General features: G+C 41.1%; 1 protein-coding gene across 1 annotated transcript in view; it reads left to right on the top strand.

Moving 5' to 3' along the window:
* Window positions 1-19,152, top strand: part of FARS2 (phenylalanyl-tRNA synthetase 2, mitochondrial) — a 615,217-nt gene that overhangs the window by 379,982 nt on the left and 216,083 nt on the right. The window contains exon 5 of the mRNA XM_006864111.1: window positions 986-1,137. Coding sequence (XP_006864173.1) covers window positions 986-1,137 — 152 coding nt within the window. The remainder of the gene's footprint in view (window positions 1-985; window positions 1,138-19,152) is intronic.

Below are 19,152 nucleotides of genomic sequence, written 5' to 3'. Positions count from 1 at the left end.
ACTCCCGTAAAGATTTACACCCTCGGAAACCCTGTACAGGGTCGCTATGGGTCGGACCCGACTCGATGGCACTCAACAACAACAACAACAACAACACACGAGGGGGCTTCAAAAAGTTTGTGGACATGTAGAAGTAAAAGATAGTAGAATTTTTCTGTGAGCTTTTTGAAACCCTCTCATATATATATTTGTGATTTGATGTACAAATGTGTAAGTCATGCAAACAAATGCAATGACCTCTATAAGCATCCGTAATAAATATCTAATCATTGTAATACTAAATAATTGATGTCTGATAAACTAAGAAAATGGGGGAAATGGCTGCATTCTTGTTTATTGCATCTATAAAGACCTAATTTGAAAATTAACTCCCTAAATAACCTCTTATCAACCCAGTCCCTTATTTTCATAATTAGAAATGCCAACAAATAATGACATTAGTAATTGAAAAATCAGTTTTGACAAGCTCCTACTTATTTCTCTTAGTAGAATGGCTTCCTAAAAATATGACAAGAAGTTGATGAATCACATGTTAATTAAATTTGAACTTTTCTCCTTTGGTTTTTGAATGGGAGAAACTAAAATTCCAATCGTTTTATACTAGATTGATCATTTTTGTTAAGTTCCATCAAGTTGGTTCCAACTCATAGGGACCCTGTATAGTGATTCCAAGGAGCAGCTGGTGGGTTTGAACCACCAACCTTGCATTTAGCAGTCCAATGTCTATCCTACAGCACCATAAGAATATAAAAAAATATATAGTATTGTTACACATTAATGTGATAAGAATCTTATCACATTCATTATGGTATTTGCTGATTTGGCTATTGATTTATCTTTAAGTTCATTTTGTCCCTGAAAATACCAAGTGCTGAATGTTTTACCAGCTTTTTTCCTAATTAGCCAAGTGAAACTTTTCATGAAAAATTTAAACACCCTAATCTAACTAACAAGTCAATCTGTCTTCTCTTCTCTTTTTTGCTAGCCTCTTAGTAAATACCCAGCTGTGATAAACGACATTTCATTCTGGTTGCCCTCTGAGAATTACACAGAGAATGATTTCTATGACTTAGTCCGAACCATTGGAGGAGACCTGGTGGAAAAAGTTGATCTTATAGACAAGTTTGAACATCCAAAGTAAGTAAGAAAGCTTTCTAATTTTCAGCTTTACTGTCTCTACACAACAGATGGTATATGGAAACATGTAAAAAAAAAAAAAAAAATTGCTTAAACCCATCGCTTGTGAGACAAAATGTCTTCTGATTTTTACAGAAAACAAATAGCATATTGGAAAACTCTTTCCAATCAATTCTTTCTGAAAACCTTTCCATGGTGCATTTTCAGTCTTTCCTATTTCAGTAAAGACAACATATAAAATGGAATGTTATAAAGATCTTGCAGTTTTCCAGTATTATTTGTGGAAGTGGTTTCTTGCCATATCACATTCCAGGTACAGATGAGGCAGAAAGAGCTGTTTGTGGAGAAAAACGGTTCCATTAGCTTCTCAGTAAATGTTTAGTAAGAGCTTACACACACCAACCCCAATATTTGGTTCTAGGAATCAAAAGTCTTCAATCAGACTAAGCTCTGTCTCTGTGGAATGAACAGTCTTGTGGGAGTGGTAGATATTAAGTAAATAACTACATAAAGTTGAACTTAATAATATGAAGGAAAAATATTTTGGGCCTAACACAGAATTAAATTCATCTGGAGAGTCAGAAAAGAGTCTCTTTGAGAAAGTGGCATTTTCATCTGAAATGAAGTATGTGGGGCAGTGAAGAAAAGGGGAAAGAACATTTCAAACAGTAAGGGTGAAGAAACCCTGAGGGGAGGCGGAGTGGCATATATGAAATGCAGGCTACAACAATGAGCCTGGGGAGTCCTGAAACTAAAGGGGAAGTGGGAGGGTGGAGAGAAATGCCTGAGGGTTGAGATGTGGCTACAGAACTCAGTACAAGGACTGAGATTTGGGATTTTATCCTAAATGCAGTTGAAAGATGTTGTGGAATAGAAGCAGAGGAGATAGGTAAGTGACATGAACTAATTACATTCCTTGCTCATCACCTTTAAATGGCTCCCTTTGACCTCCAGCTATTATAGAAGAGGCAACCACCCAATCTTGTCTAATTGCCATTTCCATTCAACTCCTTCCTTTCTAAAGTTTGAGGTTGCACCATAGCTACATTATCATAGCCTATGGCATTCACGTTCTAGCCTATTAGCATCTCCATTGTTTTGTTTGCTTGCGTGTTTGTGTGTGTGTGTGTGTGTGTGTGTGTTTAAGGTCTTAGTTCTCTAGCCAGAGATGTTCCGTGTTCACTGCCAGTTGCTAGCCATCTAGATGATGAAAGTTCATCAGCTGAAGATTTGCTCAAGGATTTGTGGATACACTATTCCTTAAACTCTTTTATGTTTAAAACTGTATATCTGTGAATACTTGGATATCAGTTGTGTTTAGCATATAATCCTTGCCTCACCCTTTCTTTTATTGGTGAGCTTGTAAGTGTTGCTCAATTATCTTCTCAAGTTTGATATAATATAAAGAAATCTGAGACCAGACTTAATCTTTTTGCTTTTTTATCCTAGAGGATTCTTTCTTTATCCTTAGAAGGTTGCAACTTTATCAGTGTTCGTCTGTTCTCCCTGGTATGTACTGTGGTCTTTCATGATACAAATTTCACAAAGCTTTTGATATGGGAAAGTTTTCTTGAAGTAGATCTTTAAAAAGTTTTTTCTCATCTATTGCTCTGTTCTATTTTGTTCTTCAGGGGTCCCAGGTATACACGAGCAGTCTCTCCTTTGTCTGACCTATTGTTTTCTCTCTAATGCTTTGTTGTTGCTGTTGTTAAGTGCCATTGAGTTGGTTCCAACTCACAGCAACCCTATGAGGAACAGCTAGTGGGTTTCAACTGCTGACCTAGGGCATTATGTTTGTCCAAAAATGTTATTGCTCAAATGGTAGCATATTTCTATGGCTATTGCTTGTTTTTAGTAAGTTTTTTTGTCATTTTCTCGCTCTCTATTTTTTTTTTTTTTTCTTTTTTGAGTTGATGTATCAAATGGTGTACTCATATATGAATGACTTGGAATTCCTGTGTCAGCTGTTTGCACAGGATTTGTTTTCTTAATTTTAAGGTTGTGATTCTTTGTATAGATCACCTGTTCACCAAGTTCTACACAATTTCAGATTTGATCATTGAGATTGTAACTTTCCGTTCTGAAAAAAAAAAAAAAATGTGTTTTTGCCGTGCCGTGCTTTCTGAGGTATGCCACTCTGTGTGTGTCTTTTCTTTGCTTCTTCTCCTTTGGATCCTCCTTGATTTCAGTGGTCCTTGGCAGCCTATATATATGTTTTAGAATGTGCAGATAATATCATCTCCTTGCTTTAGAGTTACTAGAATTTATGGTGTTGGCTCCAGTCACCACCATCATCTCTTTCCACAGATTCCTGTCTGTCCATCTGGCAAGGTCCATGTGTGTAGTTCCCATTTACGTTGGTGAAAAAAGGTATTTCCAGTGACCAAATAATTGGTCTTGTAAAATGCTATCATGTGATCTCCTGTGTCTTTTCTAGCACTAAGGCCATATTTTCCAACTAATGATCCTGATTACAGATTTGTAATCAAATCAAGTACATCAATATCATCAATCAGCACAGGCCATCAATTGCTCATATGCAAGTCTGAAGTTGAAACCAAACAAATATTTAAAATGTCCACAAGAGCCAAAGTATAACCTTGATCATATCCCACCTTAATTTAGAGATCATCTCAAGAACAGATTTGATGCATTAGACACTAGTGACCAAACACCAGAAGAGGTATGGGATGACATCAAGAACATCATAAATTAAGAAAGCAAAAGGTCACTGAGAAGACAGGAAAAAAGAAAAGACCATAATGAATGTCAGAAGAGACTTTGAAATTTGCTCTAGAATGGAAGAATGATGAAGTAAAAGAGTTGAACAGAAAATTTTAAAGGTCATTTCAAGAAGACAAGGCAAAGTTTTATAATGAAATGTTCAAAGACCTGTCTGTAGTTAAAAAATCAAAAGGGAAGAATTTGCATAGCATTTCTCAAGCTGAAAGAACTGAATAAAACACTCAAACCTTGAGATGCATTACTGAAGAATTCAGTGGACAAAATATTGAACAATGTAGGAAGCATCAAAAGACAATGGAAGGAGATAGTACCCACTTGACCTGGCATCAATGGCTGGATGATCAGAACATGACTAGAGGAAGAAAGAAGAGGAAAAAAAGAGTAACCCACTACAATTGGAGGAACTTGACCTATGCTTGTGGATGCAGTATGACAAAGGAGCGAACAAATCTTTACGGTGAGGATCATTCCCACCCCCTTGGTACACAGGGTTGACAAGGATGGGGAACTTAGACATTGGCTACTCAAAATGAGGGGCTACAAAGGAAAGAAGTGACAGGCTTACAAGCTTCCAATAAGGAACCTAGTTTCAGAGGGTACATAGAAAGGTAGAATCTCCACTGAGTTTTTTCCAACCTGTCTGGATGGAGGTGATAAAAGGTGAGGGGGATAAGACTCTTGTGGTTCAATAGGGAATGATTGCTATCAGGTCTGACAGTGAGTGTTGGAAAGGTAAATATAAATGTTTTGTAACAAAAGGAGGGGAGTGGCTGATTTTGCAGTCCAGGAGCAGAGATCCCTGGAACCATCAAGGGAGAAAAGCGAAGTGCGGGACCATGTCTGGGGAGGCAGTGACACCAGGGATGGAGGCAGAGACGATGACCTGGAGAGAATGAGCAGCTGGGGACTCTGGATTCAGGGAGGGAAAGGGTCTGTGTGCTGGCAGCCAGGGGACCGGTGTGCGGGGTGTACCCTTTGGTTGGTTGATGATGCATGCAGGGGATTGTAATCATTGTGTTGAAATGAAGTACGATAGGATGAATGTAAAGATAATGTTCTCCCATGTAAACTAACACATAATTCACAATAAAAACTTAAAAAAAAAGAACAATGGAAGGAATGCACAGAGTCACAGTATCAAAAAGCATTGGTCACCATTCATTCAACCTTTTCAGGAGGTAGAATCTGAGCAATTACTGATGGTATCGAAGGAAGAACTTCAAGCTGTGCTGTGGTGCATTGGCATGAAACAAGGCTCTAAGAATTGACAGAATACAAATTGAGATGTTTCAATAAATGGATGCTATGCTGGAAGCATTCACTCACCTATGCTGAGAAATTTGAAAAACAGTTCCTTGGCCAACCGAATAGAAGAGATCCCTACTTGTGCTCATTCCAAAGAAAAATGATCCAACAGAATGTAGGAATTATTGAACAAATATCATGTCCAAGTGAGATTTTGCTGAAGATACTTGAAAACAGTTGTAGCAATACACCAACAGGAAAGATCAGAAATTGAGTCAGAAGAGGACTTGTAAAGAGGGATCTCATTTCTGACATCAGATGGATCTCTGACCAACAGCAGGGAATACTAGAAGGATGTTTACATGTATTTTATTGACTACAAAATGACATTCAAGTATGGGATGATAAAAAATGATTCATAACATTGTGAAGGACAGGAATTTCAGAAGAAAATCATGCTTAGTAAAGTGAAAAGTAGGAAGACCCTCAATGAGATGGAATGGCACAGTGGCTGAAACAAGGAGCTGAAACACAGCAAAGATTGTGATTGGGTTACTATGAGTCAGAACTAGCTCCATGGTACCTAACAACAACAGCAACGTAGCTATGTGGGCTCCTCATACTATGAAAGGCCAATTCAGCCCTGGACCTTTATGTGAGAGAGAAATGTCCAGGAGTTTCCATGTTAATACTTAAATCTGTTTACTTTAAAGAGGAAGAAAGTAAGAGAATAAGAGTGATTGATAAGTACTTTTTGATATGCCTCCTGGTATGTGACTGGCAATTTTTCCCATACTTGTTTATTACGCAGAAAACTCTGAAATCAAAGATTCATAATTCATTTTTCACTTTTTGACTACCGTCTCTTACTCCCTGTATTGCCATACCTCTCATGCCTTCTGTGTTCAAAGTGAAAGGAATTACCCTTTTTGGCTAGGTATTATCAGATCCTGCGCTGTAGCAGAGAGATGTTGAAAGCCTAGGTCATTTTGTAAACTTTCAGAGAAGCTAAGATATCTTGCTATTGTCCTGAATTTGGTGTTAGGTGTTTTGTGAGACATTTACGGTGACTGTAAGCTTTGAGTCTTTCTGACCTGTAGGTGAGTTGTAGTGATGAAAGTTGCTGATGAAGAACAGAGGAAGTGTGGGCAGATGGTGATTGGAGTGGGAGAATCTATGAGTCCTGCAGAGCCACAGAGGTCTGCGCATGGCCACATGCTCTGCCATCTTTGGGTAAATTTCCCACAGCAGTGGGCCTCCCAGCCAAAGATGAGTTGAGTTCTTTCTTCTGTTTTGAAACTTCTAAAATCAATAAATTGTCACCAGACCATTTTAGGAATACATTATTAATGTTAAGTCTATGCATACAACTCCATGCTAGCTAGAGAAAGGTAATTTATCATGCTTCTTCTGAAGGAGATAATACTTTTCACTGGAAATGTATAAACAAACCAGCCAACCAAAAACTGTTTCTCAAAGGCACTAGCCATACCTTGTCTTAAATAGATGTTGTTGTTAAGTGCCTTCAAGTTGGTTCTGACTCATAGAGACCCTGTATAGGGTTTCTAAGGAGTGGCTGGTGAGCTTGAACTGCCAACCTTGCAGTGCAAACTGACTTTGTAGTCCAGCACATTAACCCACAACATCACACCAGGACTCCTTAAATAGATAGTGTACAACTATTTTGGACTCCTGGCATGGTGCTGTATGGTAAGCACTGGGCTGTGAACCACAAGCACTGGGCTGTGAACCAAACCTACAAGCTGCTCCTCGGAAACCCGACCACAGGGTCACTACAAAGCAGAATCGACTCAGAGCACTTAACAACACCAACATTATTTTGCAGCTGTGCCAGATCATTAGCCTACCCAGCACACACACCTATCTTATTAAGGGGCTTCATATGCAGTCAGATTCCTAGACAGAGATTGCTATTTCTCCATATCCAGCTTTTTCCCTCCGCCCTTTTAAAAGAATATAACTGATTTTTTCAGCTAAAAAATTTGCCACTCAACTGAAAGTCTATAATCCTAACCTTCATTATAGCAAGATGTATCTATATAACCATGTTCAACCAAGGATTTGTGAGTGGAAGTGTTTAATGATACTTCTAGACTGTTTCCTTACAAGGTAGGTTGAAGTTGTCCTTTCTACTGTTTGCTCCCTGAATGTACATGTAATGACTTCTTCTCTGGCAAACATTTTATGCCATCGGGGTGGTCTCGGCAGTGGAAACCGTGGAGAGTGGAGGAACACCTTACAAGTAGCCTGGGCCCCTGACTCTGTGTACGTCCATACGAAAAACATCGTGTTTAAACTTCTGTTCTTCAGGGCTTTGTAACTGACAGCCAAAGCTAAACCTAACTGATGTGCCTCTGAGGGATATATACGAGGAAGAGGACACAATATTTAGTGACAGTAGCTCACTGTGTAATAATTTTCATGAAATCTCCAGGGTAGGAGTTGGGAAGCTTTTTCCGCTAAGGACCAGATAGTAAATGTCTTCAACTTTGGTAGTCATGTGGTTACTGTCACATTACTTAAATTAGCCATTATGAAAGCAGCCAGAGACATCATGCAAATGAATGGGCATAGATGTGTCTCAGTAAAGCTTTAATTACAAAAGCAAGTCATGAGCTGAATTTGGCCCACAGATCATAGTCTGCCAGCCTCTGACCTATGGGATGGAGACACATGTGACATTTTAAAGACAACTCCCCCACCCCCTCACACACATTCTAGAATCCTCTACTAGGAAATCGTTCTTCCTTGAGCACCCTGAACCATCCCTTTGTCCCCATTAAGATGCCTTGACTTGGGCAATGACAAGTAAAGAGTTGCCCGGCTTTGCACATATCTTGGCCCCAGATTTATTGTGTTCTTTAAGCATGTCAATGAAAATATCACCAGATAATTCACAAGAACTCTGATCCTTTTCATGCCAAACATCAAACACAGTGAGAGCTGCTCAGACTGAGTGTAAAACAGAATATACTCTGGGAAAGAAACACAGAGTGGAAGAACTGAGTGTTATTTTTTTGATCCCAAGATGTTTCAGAGTGGCATAAGGAAGCAAAAACTGCTGGATAGAAACCTAATTTTATAATTTTAGACAAATGGAGAATTTTATCCTTGATTACAAATAATAGTTTGTGCCCTGAAGGAGGATAGACATTCAGCCTAGAAAATTATGTTTTGTTCCAGTGAGACAATCAGAACCTTCTCTCAGAGGATTTTTTCTACTTAATCTGTGGGCCACTTGATATACAAGAATCTTGGTAGTTCAAAAATTTAATATAACAAGAAAATGTAATTGTGATTAGGGAGAGGCCCAGTGGTGAGTGGGAGATGTTCGAGGGGACTTCAAAACATTCTTGGAAATATCCCATTGTCTTGTAATTTCCTTTTTCATTGAGTTTTGTGTGGCCCCTCATACTCATCCCCATGTATCCTTTCTCACCTTTAGGATATGGTACTGTACACATATATTGACTAATGAGCAAACTTCCAAAAATAAACCATGTTTCAACATACGAGCCAGAATATCCCTTCAACACATCAGTGAATACATCTACCATCTTTTGTCTGTAAGATTATACAGCTTTAGGAATTACAGTGTATGGGATTTCTTTTCTTTTAGAGCATAATTGTTCAAAGTATTTCTTAGCTCAGGGTATGAGAAGGAGCAAAGAGGATCAAAGAGAAAAATCACTATTGTCTTCCACTGCTAACATTTCATTCAGAGATGCTGGCCATTTGCTTTTTTTTGTGGTAAAATACATATATCAAAAAAGTTTTCCATTTTAACTGTTTTTAAGTGCACAATTCCGTGACATTAATTACATTCAGCATGGTTTGCAACCACTATCTATTTCCGAAAGTTTTCATCACCCTAAACAGAAACTCAAGACTTCTTAAGCAAACTCCCATTTCCACCCTCCCCTTAGCCACTAGTGACTTCTAGTCTACTTTCTGCCTCTATTCGTTTATCTATTCTAGATATTTCATATAAGTGGGATTATACAACATTTGTTGTTTTTATCTGACTTATTTCATTCAGTTTAATATTCTTAGGGATTGTCCATGACATAACATTTATCAGAACTTCATGACTAAATAATATTCCATTGTGTGGAGGTATCACATTTTGTTTGTCCATTCATCTGTTGATGGCTGCTGGGGTTATATGAACATTTTGACTATTGTGACTAATGCTGCTATGAATATCAGTGTTCAAATATTTGGTTGCATTCTTGCTTTCAAGCTTTTTGAGTACACCCTCTCATCACTGACAGACATAGTTAGATTCCAAAGACCAGGTTGATCTGTGAAAAAGATGTTTATGGTAAAATGAAGGATCTCAAAATGAAGGATCACAACATCATTACATACATACCAAATGACGTCATTATATAACTGCTAAATTTCATCATTAATAGCTGCCCAGCCACTGAGAATCACAGTCCAATTGCGTTTCTACACGATCTTAACCATCACAGTCTACGTTACTCTCACCCCTCCATGCTAGACAGACTGCTAGACAGACATCACTTATGTGCAAACTAGTTGGATAGTAAATGCTGTACTATTGTCATCAATGTAAAATGTTGGAAAACAAGATAGTCCGTGAGTGAGAAATATGAGTGTATACCAAGAAGTGAGATTACTAGTTCATACGCTAATTCTGTGTTAAATTCTGTTGAAGCACCAGACTGTTTCTACATTGGCTACACCGTTTTACATTTCTACCAGCAGTACATGGGGATTCCAGTGTCTTCACAAGACAGTTATTTATGAAGTATGGACACTGTACTATCAAATAAAATGGATTGAAATAGGTGGTGAGAAATGCCCCAGACATGTGGCAGAGGCTGGCTTTTGAGGTGACGTACACTGATATCCCTAACCTGGCTCTGCTCGCAGCCATCCACCTTTTCCGCTAGGCTGCTACTTATTTTGCCACAACGCTGTTCATATGCATGGAACCCGTGGACAGTGTATTTGGTTGTGATACCAACTGTAGGATACCAAGGAAGTGAGTTTCACCTCTCCTCAGCCCTGCCTGCACCATCTTCCTCACTGTTGTGTCCTTTGATACCTTTGGGTGCTGTAAGTACTGAAACCATATCCAGGGTCGCTGTGAATCAGAACTGATTTGACAGCACTTAACAACAACAACTTACAGTTTGTAGACATTAGGCTCAAGTATATATATTAGAACACTTGTCAGAATGAATTCTGAAGAGGGACTTTGACATCGAGGCACCCTCTCAGTGTGACTAACTGTACTTGTGTGGGTGTGAGTCATGGCATGTCCTGGACACAACTCTTCATTGGGTGGTGGTGAGGATGCCATTCCATGAGGCAGTTCAAGTGACTTCTCCTTCTTCCTTTCATACTCTCCTGCCCTCCTTTCCTTCTTCGTGGATTCCTGTCAACACATAAAAAGTTGAAATTAAAAGGAGTGGAAGTTCACCTATCATCTCAACACCGATGCTTGCATTTCCTACCCAGAACTGTCTCCATAGGTATGCCTCAGGTGACTTCTTGACCTTTGACAGTAGACACTGGTACATGCATTCTAGCACCATCACTTTGGTCTAGGCCTGTTGACATTGGGTCAGATAATTCTCTGTTGTGGGAACTTCCCTGTGTACCGTAAGATGTTTAGCAGCATATGTGCTATAAATAAACTTACCAATTGATGCTTGTGTTCCTGTGTTCAGAGTACATTGAGCTAATTGTTACAGGACTACAAGGATGTTGAGGCAAACCCTTAATTTTTATGGCCCTAGATAGCACATAGGAGCCCTGGAGTGAGACCATAGGATAAGCACTAGACCTCAAGGTCGGTGGTTCAAACTCACTAGCTGTTCCTCGGAAACCCTATTAGTAGGAACTGACTTGACAACACTTAACAACAACAGATAGCACATAAGAAGCAAAGTAACAATAAGAAACGCAAGGTGACAGTCTGGCCCCTATGCCTATGAATAGCCAGCACAATTTCCTGCTTATAAGTGATGCTCAGTCATTTCATCGACTTAAAATGAAAGGGCTATAGATGCAGAGAAGAGGTCGGTCATCAGAATGGGATGTTCTGCTGAGGAGACAGGACAGCAAGCTCTCTCTGACTGTCTTCCTCTGATCCCTTGAATGAGACATTCACAGTTCCAATTCAGTGGCTGTGAATATGTGCTGTCTAGGAGGAGCTCTCTGTTCCAGTTCCTTCTGTAGCCAGGACATGCCACCCATAGTAGTCACCTTAAGAGAAAGGATGACTCAGAACTGGAAAGCCATTCGAACCTGAGGCCAGCCTGTCAGCCAGAGACCATCTCCATCTGCTCCTTTTGAGCCTGACGCTCCCCCTCCCTTCTCCTGGCCAGTCTTTGTAGTTCCCCCTTCTCACCCCACACCCATTGACATCTCCACCTCTTTCTACAGTGCCTGCTCTGGTCTCTTATGGCCAACTCTCTCCATACCCCAGTAAGGATATGCTAGCCTGTTTGGCCAAACTCACTTCTTTATGAGCAGAGAGAGAGCCCTTTGCACCAGGCTGCCTCCTAGGTTTCTGTGCAGTCTGTGCATGGACCACTCTTAGATTAGGAGCAGAAAGCCCTGGGCAGTTTCAAACAGAAGACTTCACCTTTCTAGAGAAGCCTCTTGAGCACAGCCTTCTCCTTCTCCCGCACTCTCCCACCAGCCTGTAGGGATGTGCAGGGCTCTGTAACTGATGGAACGTCCTTTGGGGCCCAAAGCATTGTAGCCCACATGCATCTCTCTCAGTACTCTGTTAGTGGAAGGAAGCTCACTACACAGTGCTTGTTATTATTGATAAGTGCTGTCGAGTCGGTTCTGCCTCCCAGTGACCTTGTGTAGGGTTTCCAAGGAGTGCCTGGTGAGTTTGAAACACTGACCTTGCAGTTCAAACCGACTTTGCAGTCCAGTGCATTATTAACCCACAGTGCCACACCAGGATTCATTGGTGGATGGGTAGTGAAGATGGTGCTGTAGGGTAAGCACTGGACTGCTAACCGCAAGGTTAACAATTCAGACCCACCAGCCATTCCATGGGAAAAAGATGAGGCGTTCTGCTTCAGTAAAGATATACAGCCTCAGAAATCCTTTACTTCAGGGTCACTATGAGTCAGAGTCAACTCAGTGGCAGTGGGGGTTGGGGCTTGGGTGTATTCTTTAGAGGAGATTTTATTCAATGACTGGAAATAGACATGAGAAATAGAGGTGATGCCATATAGTGGACAGAAGTCGGGATTTAGAGTCAGAAGCCTCCTGAAACCCCACAGCTTAGATATGTGCTATTGGGGCTGTCTGGACCTCAGTTTTCTCATCTACAATCCAGGAATAATATCATCTTGAAATCGTAACTGCAAAAAATGTAATGGCAGCTTTACATGTGAAATGTTTGAAAATTAGTGTTCTAAAAATTCTTGGAGTCATGGTATGGTGCTGTAGGATAAGCACTGGGCCTCAAGGTCTGTTTGAACCGCGAGGTCAACGTTTCAAACTCATTAGTCCCTCAGAAACAGAGTTACTATGAGTCAGACTGACTAGATAGCACTTAATAACAACAAAGCTATCCTTAGTCACTAAAGTAAATGACAATAACTTTCATAGTGTGCCACATTTATTCTTTGTTCTTTAAAAATCAAGACTAACTCCAGTACAGTTAGAAGCTTTGGGTTTGGCAGCCCAAAGCTCATGACTAGGTAAGGAAGGAAAGCTGAATGAAATGTCATGTAAAACTGTCATTCCAAAATGATGTATATCCTTTCTGCAACTTAGGAAGTAAGTTTTTCATCATAAAAAATATTTTTAAATGTTTGGTGAAATGACATGCTGCTGGTAATCAATGTGGCAGGCCTCTGAGTAGCTAGCATCTAGAAGGTTCTGTGGACAGTGATAGGGAATTGATGTATCTAGTTTGCAAATCCATCTCTGGTCTTGCTTTGTTGGACATCACCAAATCTGTGCAGTTCCCTGGATGGGAAGCCTGTCCAGCAGTGAAAAACAACAGCATAACATTCCTACCAGAGTCACCTTGGGAGAGCCCTGGGTGCTGGAAGCTTGTCAGAAATTGTGTCTCCCTGAAACTGACATTATTTGGCACCAAGGAGCAGGTGAGAGGCAGCCAGCCTGCTTTAGAACTCACCTGGCCTCTCCCCTTTGTTCCCGTATTTATTGCAATGGAGGCGGTATGGGCATAAGAACTTTGATGGTCAAGGTTCAGAGAGCCAAGACTGCAATCCTCAGAGAATTATTTTTAGCCTAGATCATTGCTTTTTTCTTTTCCTTCCCCTCCTCTCCAACCCCGTGCCTGCTTTGAAAGTATTCCATGAGGGGAATACTTCAGCACACCCCACAGCAGCCCTGTTTGCCACCAGCCTTAAACCAATTAAAATGCAATTAGCTCAGTGCTTGAACACCGTGTTCTGCGCATCCCCCAGCACATTACTGTTTGCTGAAGCATTCTCTGGGATTACCTTGCCGCTGGCCTGGCAGGGCCCCCGGAGCCCCTTCTCTGCAGACCAGGGAAGACCAGAGACTGCCTGTTAGAGGCAGTCAGAAGAGAGGCCAGTGCCTAATGACCTGCTTCTCCTGTGGCTGTCTGCTCCTCACAAAGTCACCCTCTCCACTTTTAGCTTTCAGTTGGTGGCTTCCAGGGTTTTCTCTGGACATTGTCTTCACTAGGTGTCCTATAGAAACCCAAGATCTCTTGAACTCACGCTGCAAGGCCAGAGGAGCTCACCTCCTTTAGTTCTCTCCTTTCCACCCCAGATGGTGTTAGATTAAATCAAGCAAAGCGTGCACCTTTGGAAGGAAAATATGTTTCCAGATCAGTGGCAAACATGGGATGCCGGGGCGGGACAGCCACTCACCATGTTGGACTGTTATCAGTAAGACCCTGAGTTACGTGGGTCTTTACATTTGTTGTCCTGGTTCACAAAATCACTTCTCTTCATTAGCTGCCACCCACTGTGTTGCTCAGCATCAGCAGTGCGCACACATGGTTTGTCCCTGTGTCAGTTAACCTAGTACTTTGCAACCCTAGATGGATTCAGCGTGAATGTGCCACCAGAACCAACACACATTGCCATTGAGTCAGTTCTGCCTCTTAGGGACCCTGTGTGGGGCTTACGAGGCCATAAATCTTTATGAAAAAGGAAAGCTTTATCTTTCTCTCTTGGAGTAGCTGGTGGGTTTGAATTGCCAACCTTATGATTAGCAGTCCGGTTCTTATCCTACAGTGTCATCAGGGAGCCTTTGGATGTGCCTCAGACCTTAGTTAAGGACACTGACTTTGTAACCAATAGAATGATTAGTTCAAAATAACATGACCCTCTATAGTTTCAGAGAAATAGTGATCCTACTTAAAGACTCTAAAGATGTCCTGCCTTTTAAAGACCTCATTTTTAAGGCGGTCTCAAGATGTTGGGGAGCATGGTGGCTCCATATGACAAGCACTGGAATGTGAAACACAAGATGTGCAGTTCAAGCCCACCAGCCTCTCTGTGGGGGGAAAGATGAGGCTTTCTACTCCCTCCCACAAAGATTTGAAGCTTTGGAAACTCTGTACAGACTTGCTGTGAGTCAGAAATGAGCAAACCGTACTTAACAACAAGATGTACAGGTGAGACGTATTAAAGTTCTGAAAAGCAAGGTGGGCCTGGCAGGAAACAGCCTGTTTCTGCTGCTGCTGGCCTCTCTAGCTCCAGCATTTCACAGGGCCAGGGCACCACTCACACTAAAGCACAGGCTGCGTGGTGCAGAGCAGCAATCCTGCGAGCCTCTTGGTCTTGAGAATTATTCCTTAACTTGATCACTACTGAGCTCAGGCAGAAGCCAGGAAGGAGTACCCAAGAAGGCAAGGGGGAGGCACACATGTGAGAGAGAGGTCAAGGACAGATGGTACTCACAAATATTAGTTTTGTTGGTGTAATATTATTAGAACCTTTGATGGAAGACTCAGTGGTCATCAAGCACAGGGAGGGCCATGGCAGGTGCAGACAAAGCATTTGAGAAATTGGACTAAGGGGCAGAAATGGTAGAAGGGAGTCCTAGGTAAATGTCAAGTAGCAAGGAGTGTGGGAGACTTGTTTCCTGGGGTGGGAGAACCTGATGTTGCAGCCAAATCATTAGCAGGGCGGCCAAGATGTTCAGTCAGTGAGCTGCTGGTCTGAGCTCCTGAAGTCTCCTGCTTGGAGACAGGATTGAGCTCAGAAGTCTCCTGCTTGGAGACAGGATTGAGCTGAATCCAATACAGTAGAGTGGGATTCAAAGAGGTCTTTGGAGGAACTTCACAATGGTCTACTTATTCATGTCCAGGTAGGAGTAAACGAAGGTACTCTCCTGGTTGGAATGTAATCAGGGATCTAATAAGCAAAGAACATGGTAAATGTTGCAGGAGATGTGCATGAAAAAGAAAAGGATGCTGGGAGAAAGAGGAGTCTTTCTGTTTTCATGAAAATATGTGACCTTGGAAATCCTATACATGGTAGCTATGAGCCAGAACCTACTTGATAGCACTTAACAACAACAACCTCAAGGCAACATAATATAAATAAGAGATTCCTGACGTGTTGGACATTGAGGAAAGGAACGAACTCAAACATCACCAGCCTGTGGGTACAAACCAGGGCACAGGACTGTTTGTACTGAACAGATGATCGCGTCTCCCCTCTTCTGATGTGAACCTAACTTGTAGTTGTCAAGGAAGAAAGGGCAACCCATAATAATCTGTTTTCAATAGATATGGCTACTTTTCTTAGTGTCCCCACCCTCCAGAGGAACATGACCACAATAAAATGCGAAGAGCAGAAACCAGGAGTGAGAATCAAGCCAGTAAAGTATTTTCACAGGAGATGACAGATATGATTTAGGCATTGACACAAAATTGTACTAGAGTAGTTGCTTACCCCAGCAGCCATCAAATGTAGCTGTTCCTCCCAGAAGATCCTCTGGCCAGCAATGCCCATGGTGGGCAAATATGGGAATTCTGCAGGAGTGGTGCCATACGCATTTCTAACACATCCCCTTGTGATTGTCATGGTCACGCTGTGTTGCATTTTAGGTTTAGGATAAAATGATTTCGGCATAAACTACTTGTTTAAAAATAGTTTGGTTTGGACTTACTACTCAGAATAAAGAAAAGAAGAAAGAGGAAAAAATGAATGTACAATAAAAATTACATTTTAAAAGCAACGACTTTCCAGGATCAGAAACTTCTAGACACAAGGAGGTATTATGTAAATTACTTGGGGCTACGTAGGACGCCCTTTTCTGATTGGAAGCAGTATATCAGAGAGGTTGGGTATGAAATCAAGGAGTCAAATTATAATGAGATGAGCTTTGTGTTAGTTTGTTTGCCACAAATGAAGAGCAAGGGAAATTTCAAAGCAATGTATCATGAAGGGAAGTTAAAAGCTGTCTGTACAGGGAAGGCAGGGAAACTCTGGGTCTAAGCCATTCCTTTCAGAGTAATCGGAGTAGTGACACCATGCCTGGCCATCAGCATCTGAAGCTTCTCTTACCACAGAAAGAATGTGGTGAGCAGAGAGAAAAACCAATGTTCAGAGAAACAGAAATCAGAGGTAAAGTTCTGGCAATCTGTGTCCCTAGGTCCAGTATTTTCTGAAGCCCAACTGCACCCTACCTTTTCCATAGCTTGGTAGTCCAACTCTTCCTCAGATTCCACGGGCTTGTGGAATGAGTCCTAAAACACATGCAGTGGAAGACTTTGGGCATTGGAAGAGGGTAAAAAAAAACTTTAACAGGTGGAAAGGATAAGCTCCCATGCCAGAATTATGGAGCATTATGGGAGGAGGATGAAATTGACCCTGGGGAACCAGGTATGTCTGTGTATTGTGAATTGAAATGGTCAGTTCTTTTCCTCTTAGAATAGCTAACACTCAACACTAATCAAGTTGTTACTAACCCATACAATATATGTGTGAACATGTATTGAACACTTACCATGGTTGAAGCACTATGCTGCTTATGATATCTATGGTTAGGAGATATAAAAATCATTTTTATAAAGTCTATCTCCCATTGGCTACCCAAAATGGGGGGAAGGGGCTACAAAGGCAAGAAGTGACTGGCTTACAAGCTTTCAAGAGGGAACCTAGAACCAGGGGGCCTGGAGGAAGGCAGAATCTCCAGTGAGTAGCATCCAATCTGCCTAGGCGGTGCTGATGAAATGAAATGCAGATGGGTCTCTTGTGATACAATAATGAATAATTGTTATCAGGACTGATTGTGAAGGTTGGAGATGTAAAGGTAGACGTTTTATAGCAAGGAAGGGAGGGAATAACTTTCCAGTCTAGGAACGGAGGTCCCTAGGACCATCAACGGAGAAGAGCCAAGAGTGGGACCCTACCCAGAGAAGCAGTGATGGCCTGAGATAGAGGCAGAGACGATGACGTGGAGCGATGGAGCAGCTAGGGACTTTAGATCCAGAGAGGGAGAGCGACTGTGTGCTGAAGACTTGGGGCGGGGGGGAGTAGTGTAGGGGGCAGGCTTGCACGGTATACCCTTTGGTTGGTTGATGATGCATGGAGGGGATTGTAACCATGGCAATGATACGATATACAATAGAACGAATGTAAAACTAATGTTCTCCCATGTAAACTATCATATAATTCACAATAAAACACTGAAAAAAAAAAAAAAAAGTCTGTCTCCTAGGAACTCACATCTAGTGGGAGGCAAATGTACAATAATGGTAGTAGTTATGTGCCTTGTAGTCGGTTCTGACTCATAGTGACCTTGTATAGAATTTCTGAGGCTGTAGATCTTTACGAGAGCAGAAAGCCTCATCTTTCTCCCATGAAAGGCTGGTAGTTTCAAACTGATGACCCTGAGGTTAGCAGCCCAACTCATAACCACTGCACTACCAGAACTCCTTAACTGCACAATAGGCATTTGAAATTCTCTGTAAACAGTGTCTTAAATGAGAGGTGTACCATGAACTGAAATGGTAGCACCTAGCTTGGCCTTTTTCCCCTCTTGTTCTCTTCAAACAACAGCCTCTTGGCCTATGTACACGTTCCTCAGGAGCACAATTCAGTGTTGCAGAATACTCTACCTTGCATTGTTGTCCATAGCTTGTCATGATCCACACTGTCAAAATCTTTTGCATCATCAATAAAGCATAGGGAACCATCTTTTGAAGGTACTCTGCTTTCAACTAAGATACATCTAATGTCAGCAGTGATATCCCGCATTTCACATTCTCATCTGAATCCAGCTTGGATCTCTGGCAGTTCTCTGTCAAGGTACTGTTGCAGCCATTTTTGAATTATTACTGATTGGTTTCAAATTAGTACTGAATGGTTTAAATTAGGGAAGGTATGAGACAGGGTTGGAGCCATTCACCTTGCTTATTCAGTCTGTATGTTGAGAACAAAATCCAAGAAGCTATATTATATGAAAATGAATGTGGCATCAGGATTAAAGAAAGACTCATTAACAAATTGTGATATGCAGTTGATACAACCTTACTTGCTGAAAGGGAAGAGGACTTAAAATATTGATGAAGATCAAAGACCACTGCCTTCAGTATGGATTGCACCTCATGGTAAAGAAAACAAAAATCTTCACCACTGGACCAGTAACTAATCTCAAGATAAATGGATAAGAAGAGCTGTCACCAATTCTACTCAAATTATTCCAGAATATAGAAGAGGATGGAAAACTTCCTAATACATTTTATCAAGCAAGCATAACCCTCATACCAAAACCAGAGAAGGACATCACTAAGAAAGAAAACTACAGACCAATATCCCCATGAAGATAGATGGAGAAATTCTCAACAAAATCCTAGACAACAGAATCCAGCAACACATCAAAAAGATAATACATCGTGATCAAGTGGGATTCATATCATGGATGCAAGGATGGTTCAACATTAGAAAAATGATCAACATAGTCCACCATATAAATAAGAAAAAAGAAAAGAACCACATGATCATATTGATTGATGCAGAAAAGGCATTTGACAAAATC

Source organism: Chrysochloris asiatica, unplaced genomic scaffold (genome assembly GCF_000296735.1).
Source record: "Chrysochloris asiatica unplaced genomic scaffold, ChrAsi1.0 scaffold00060, whole genome shotgun sequence".
Taxonomy (NCBI): Eukaryota; Metazoa; Chordata; class Mammalia; order Afrosoricida; family Chrysochloridae; genus Chrysochloris; species Chrysochloris asiatica.
The sequence above is the reverse complement of the archived record's forward strand: the minus strand, read 5'-3'. Positions and strand labels throughout refer to the sequence as shown.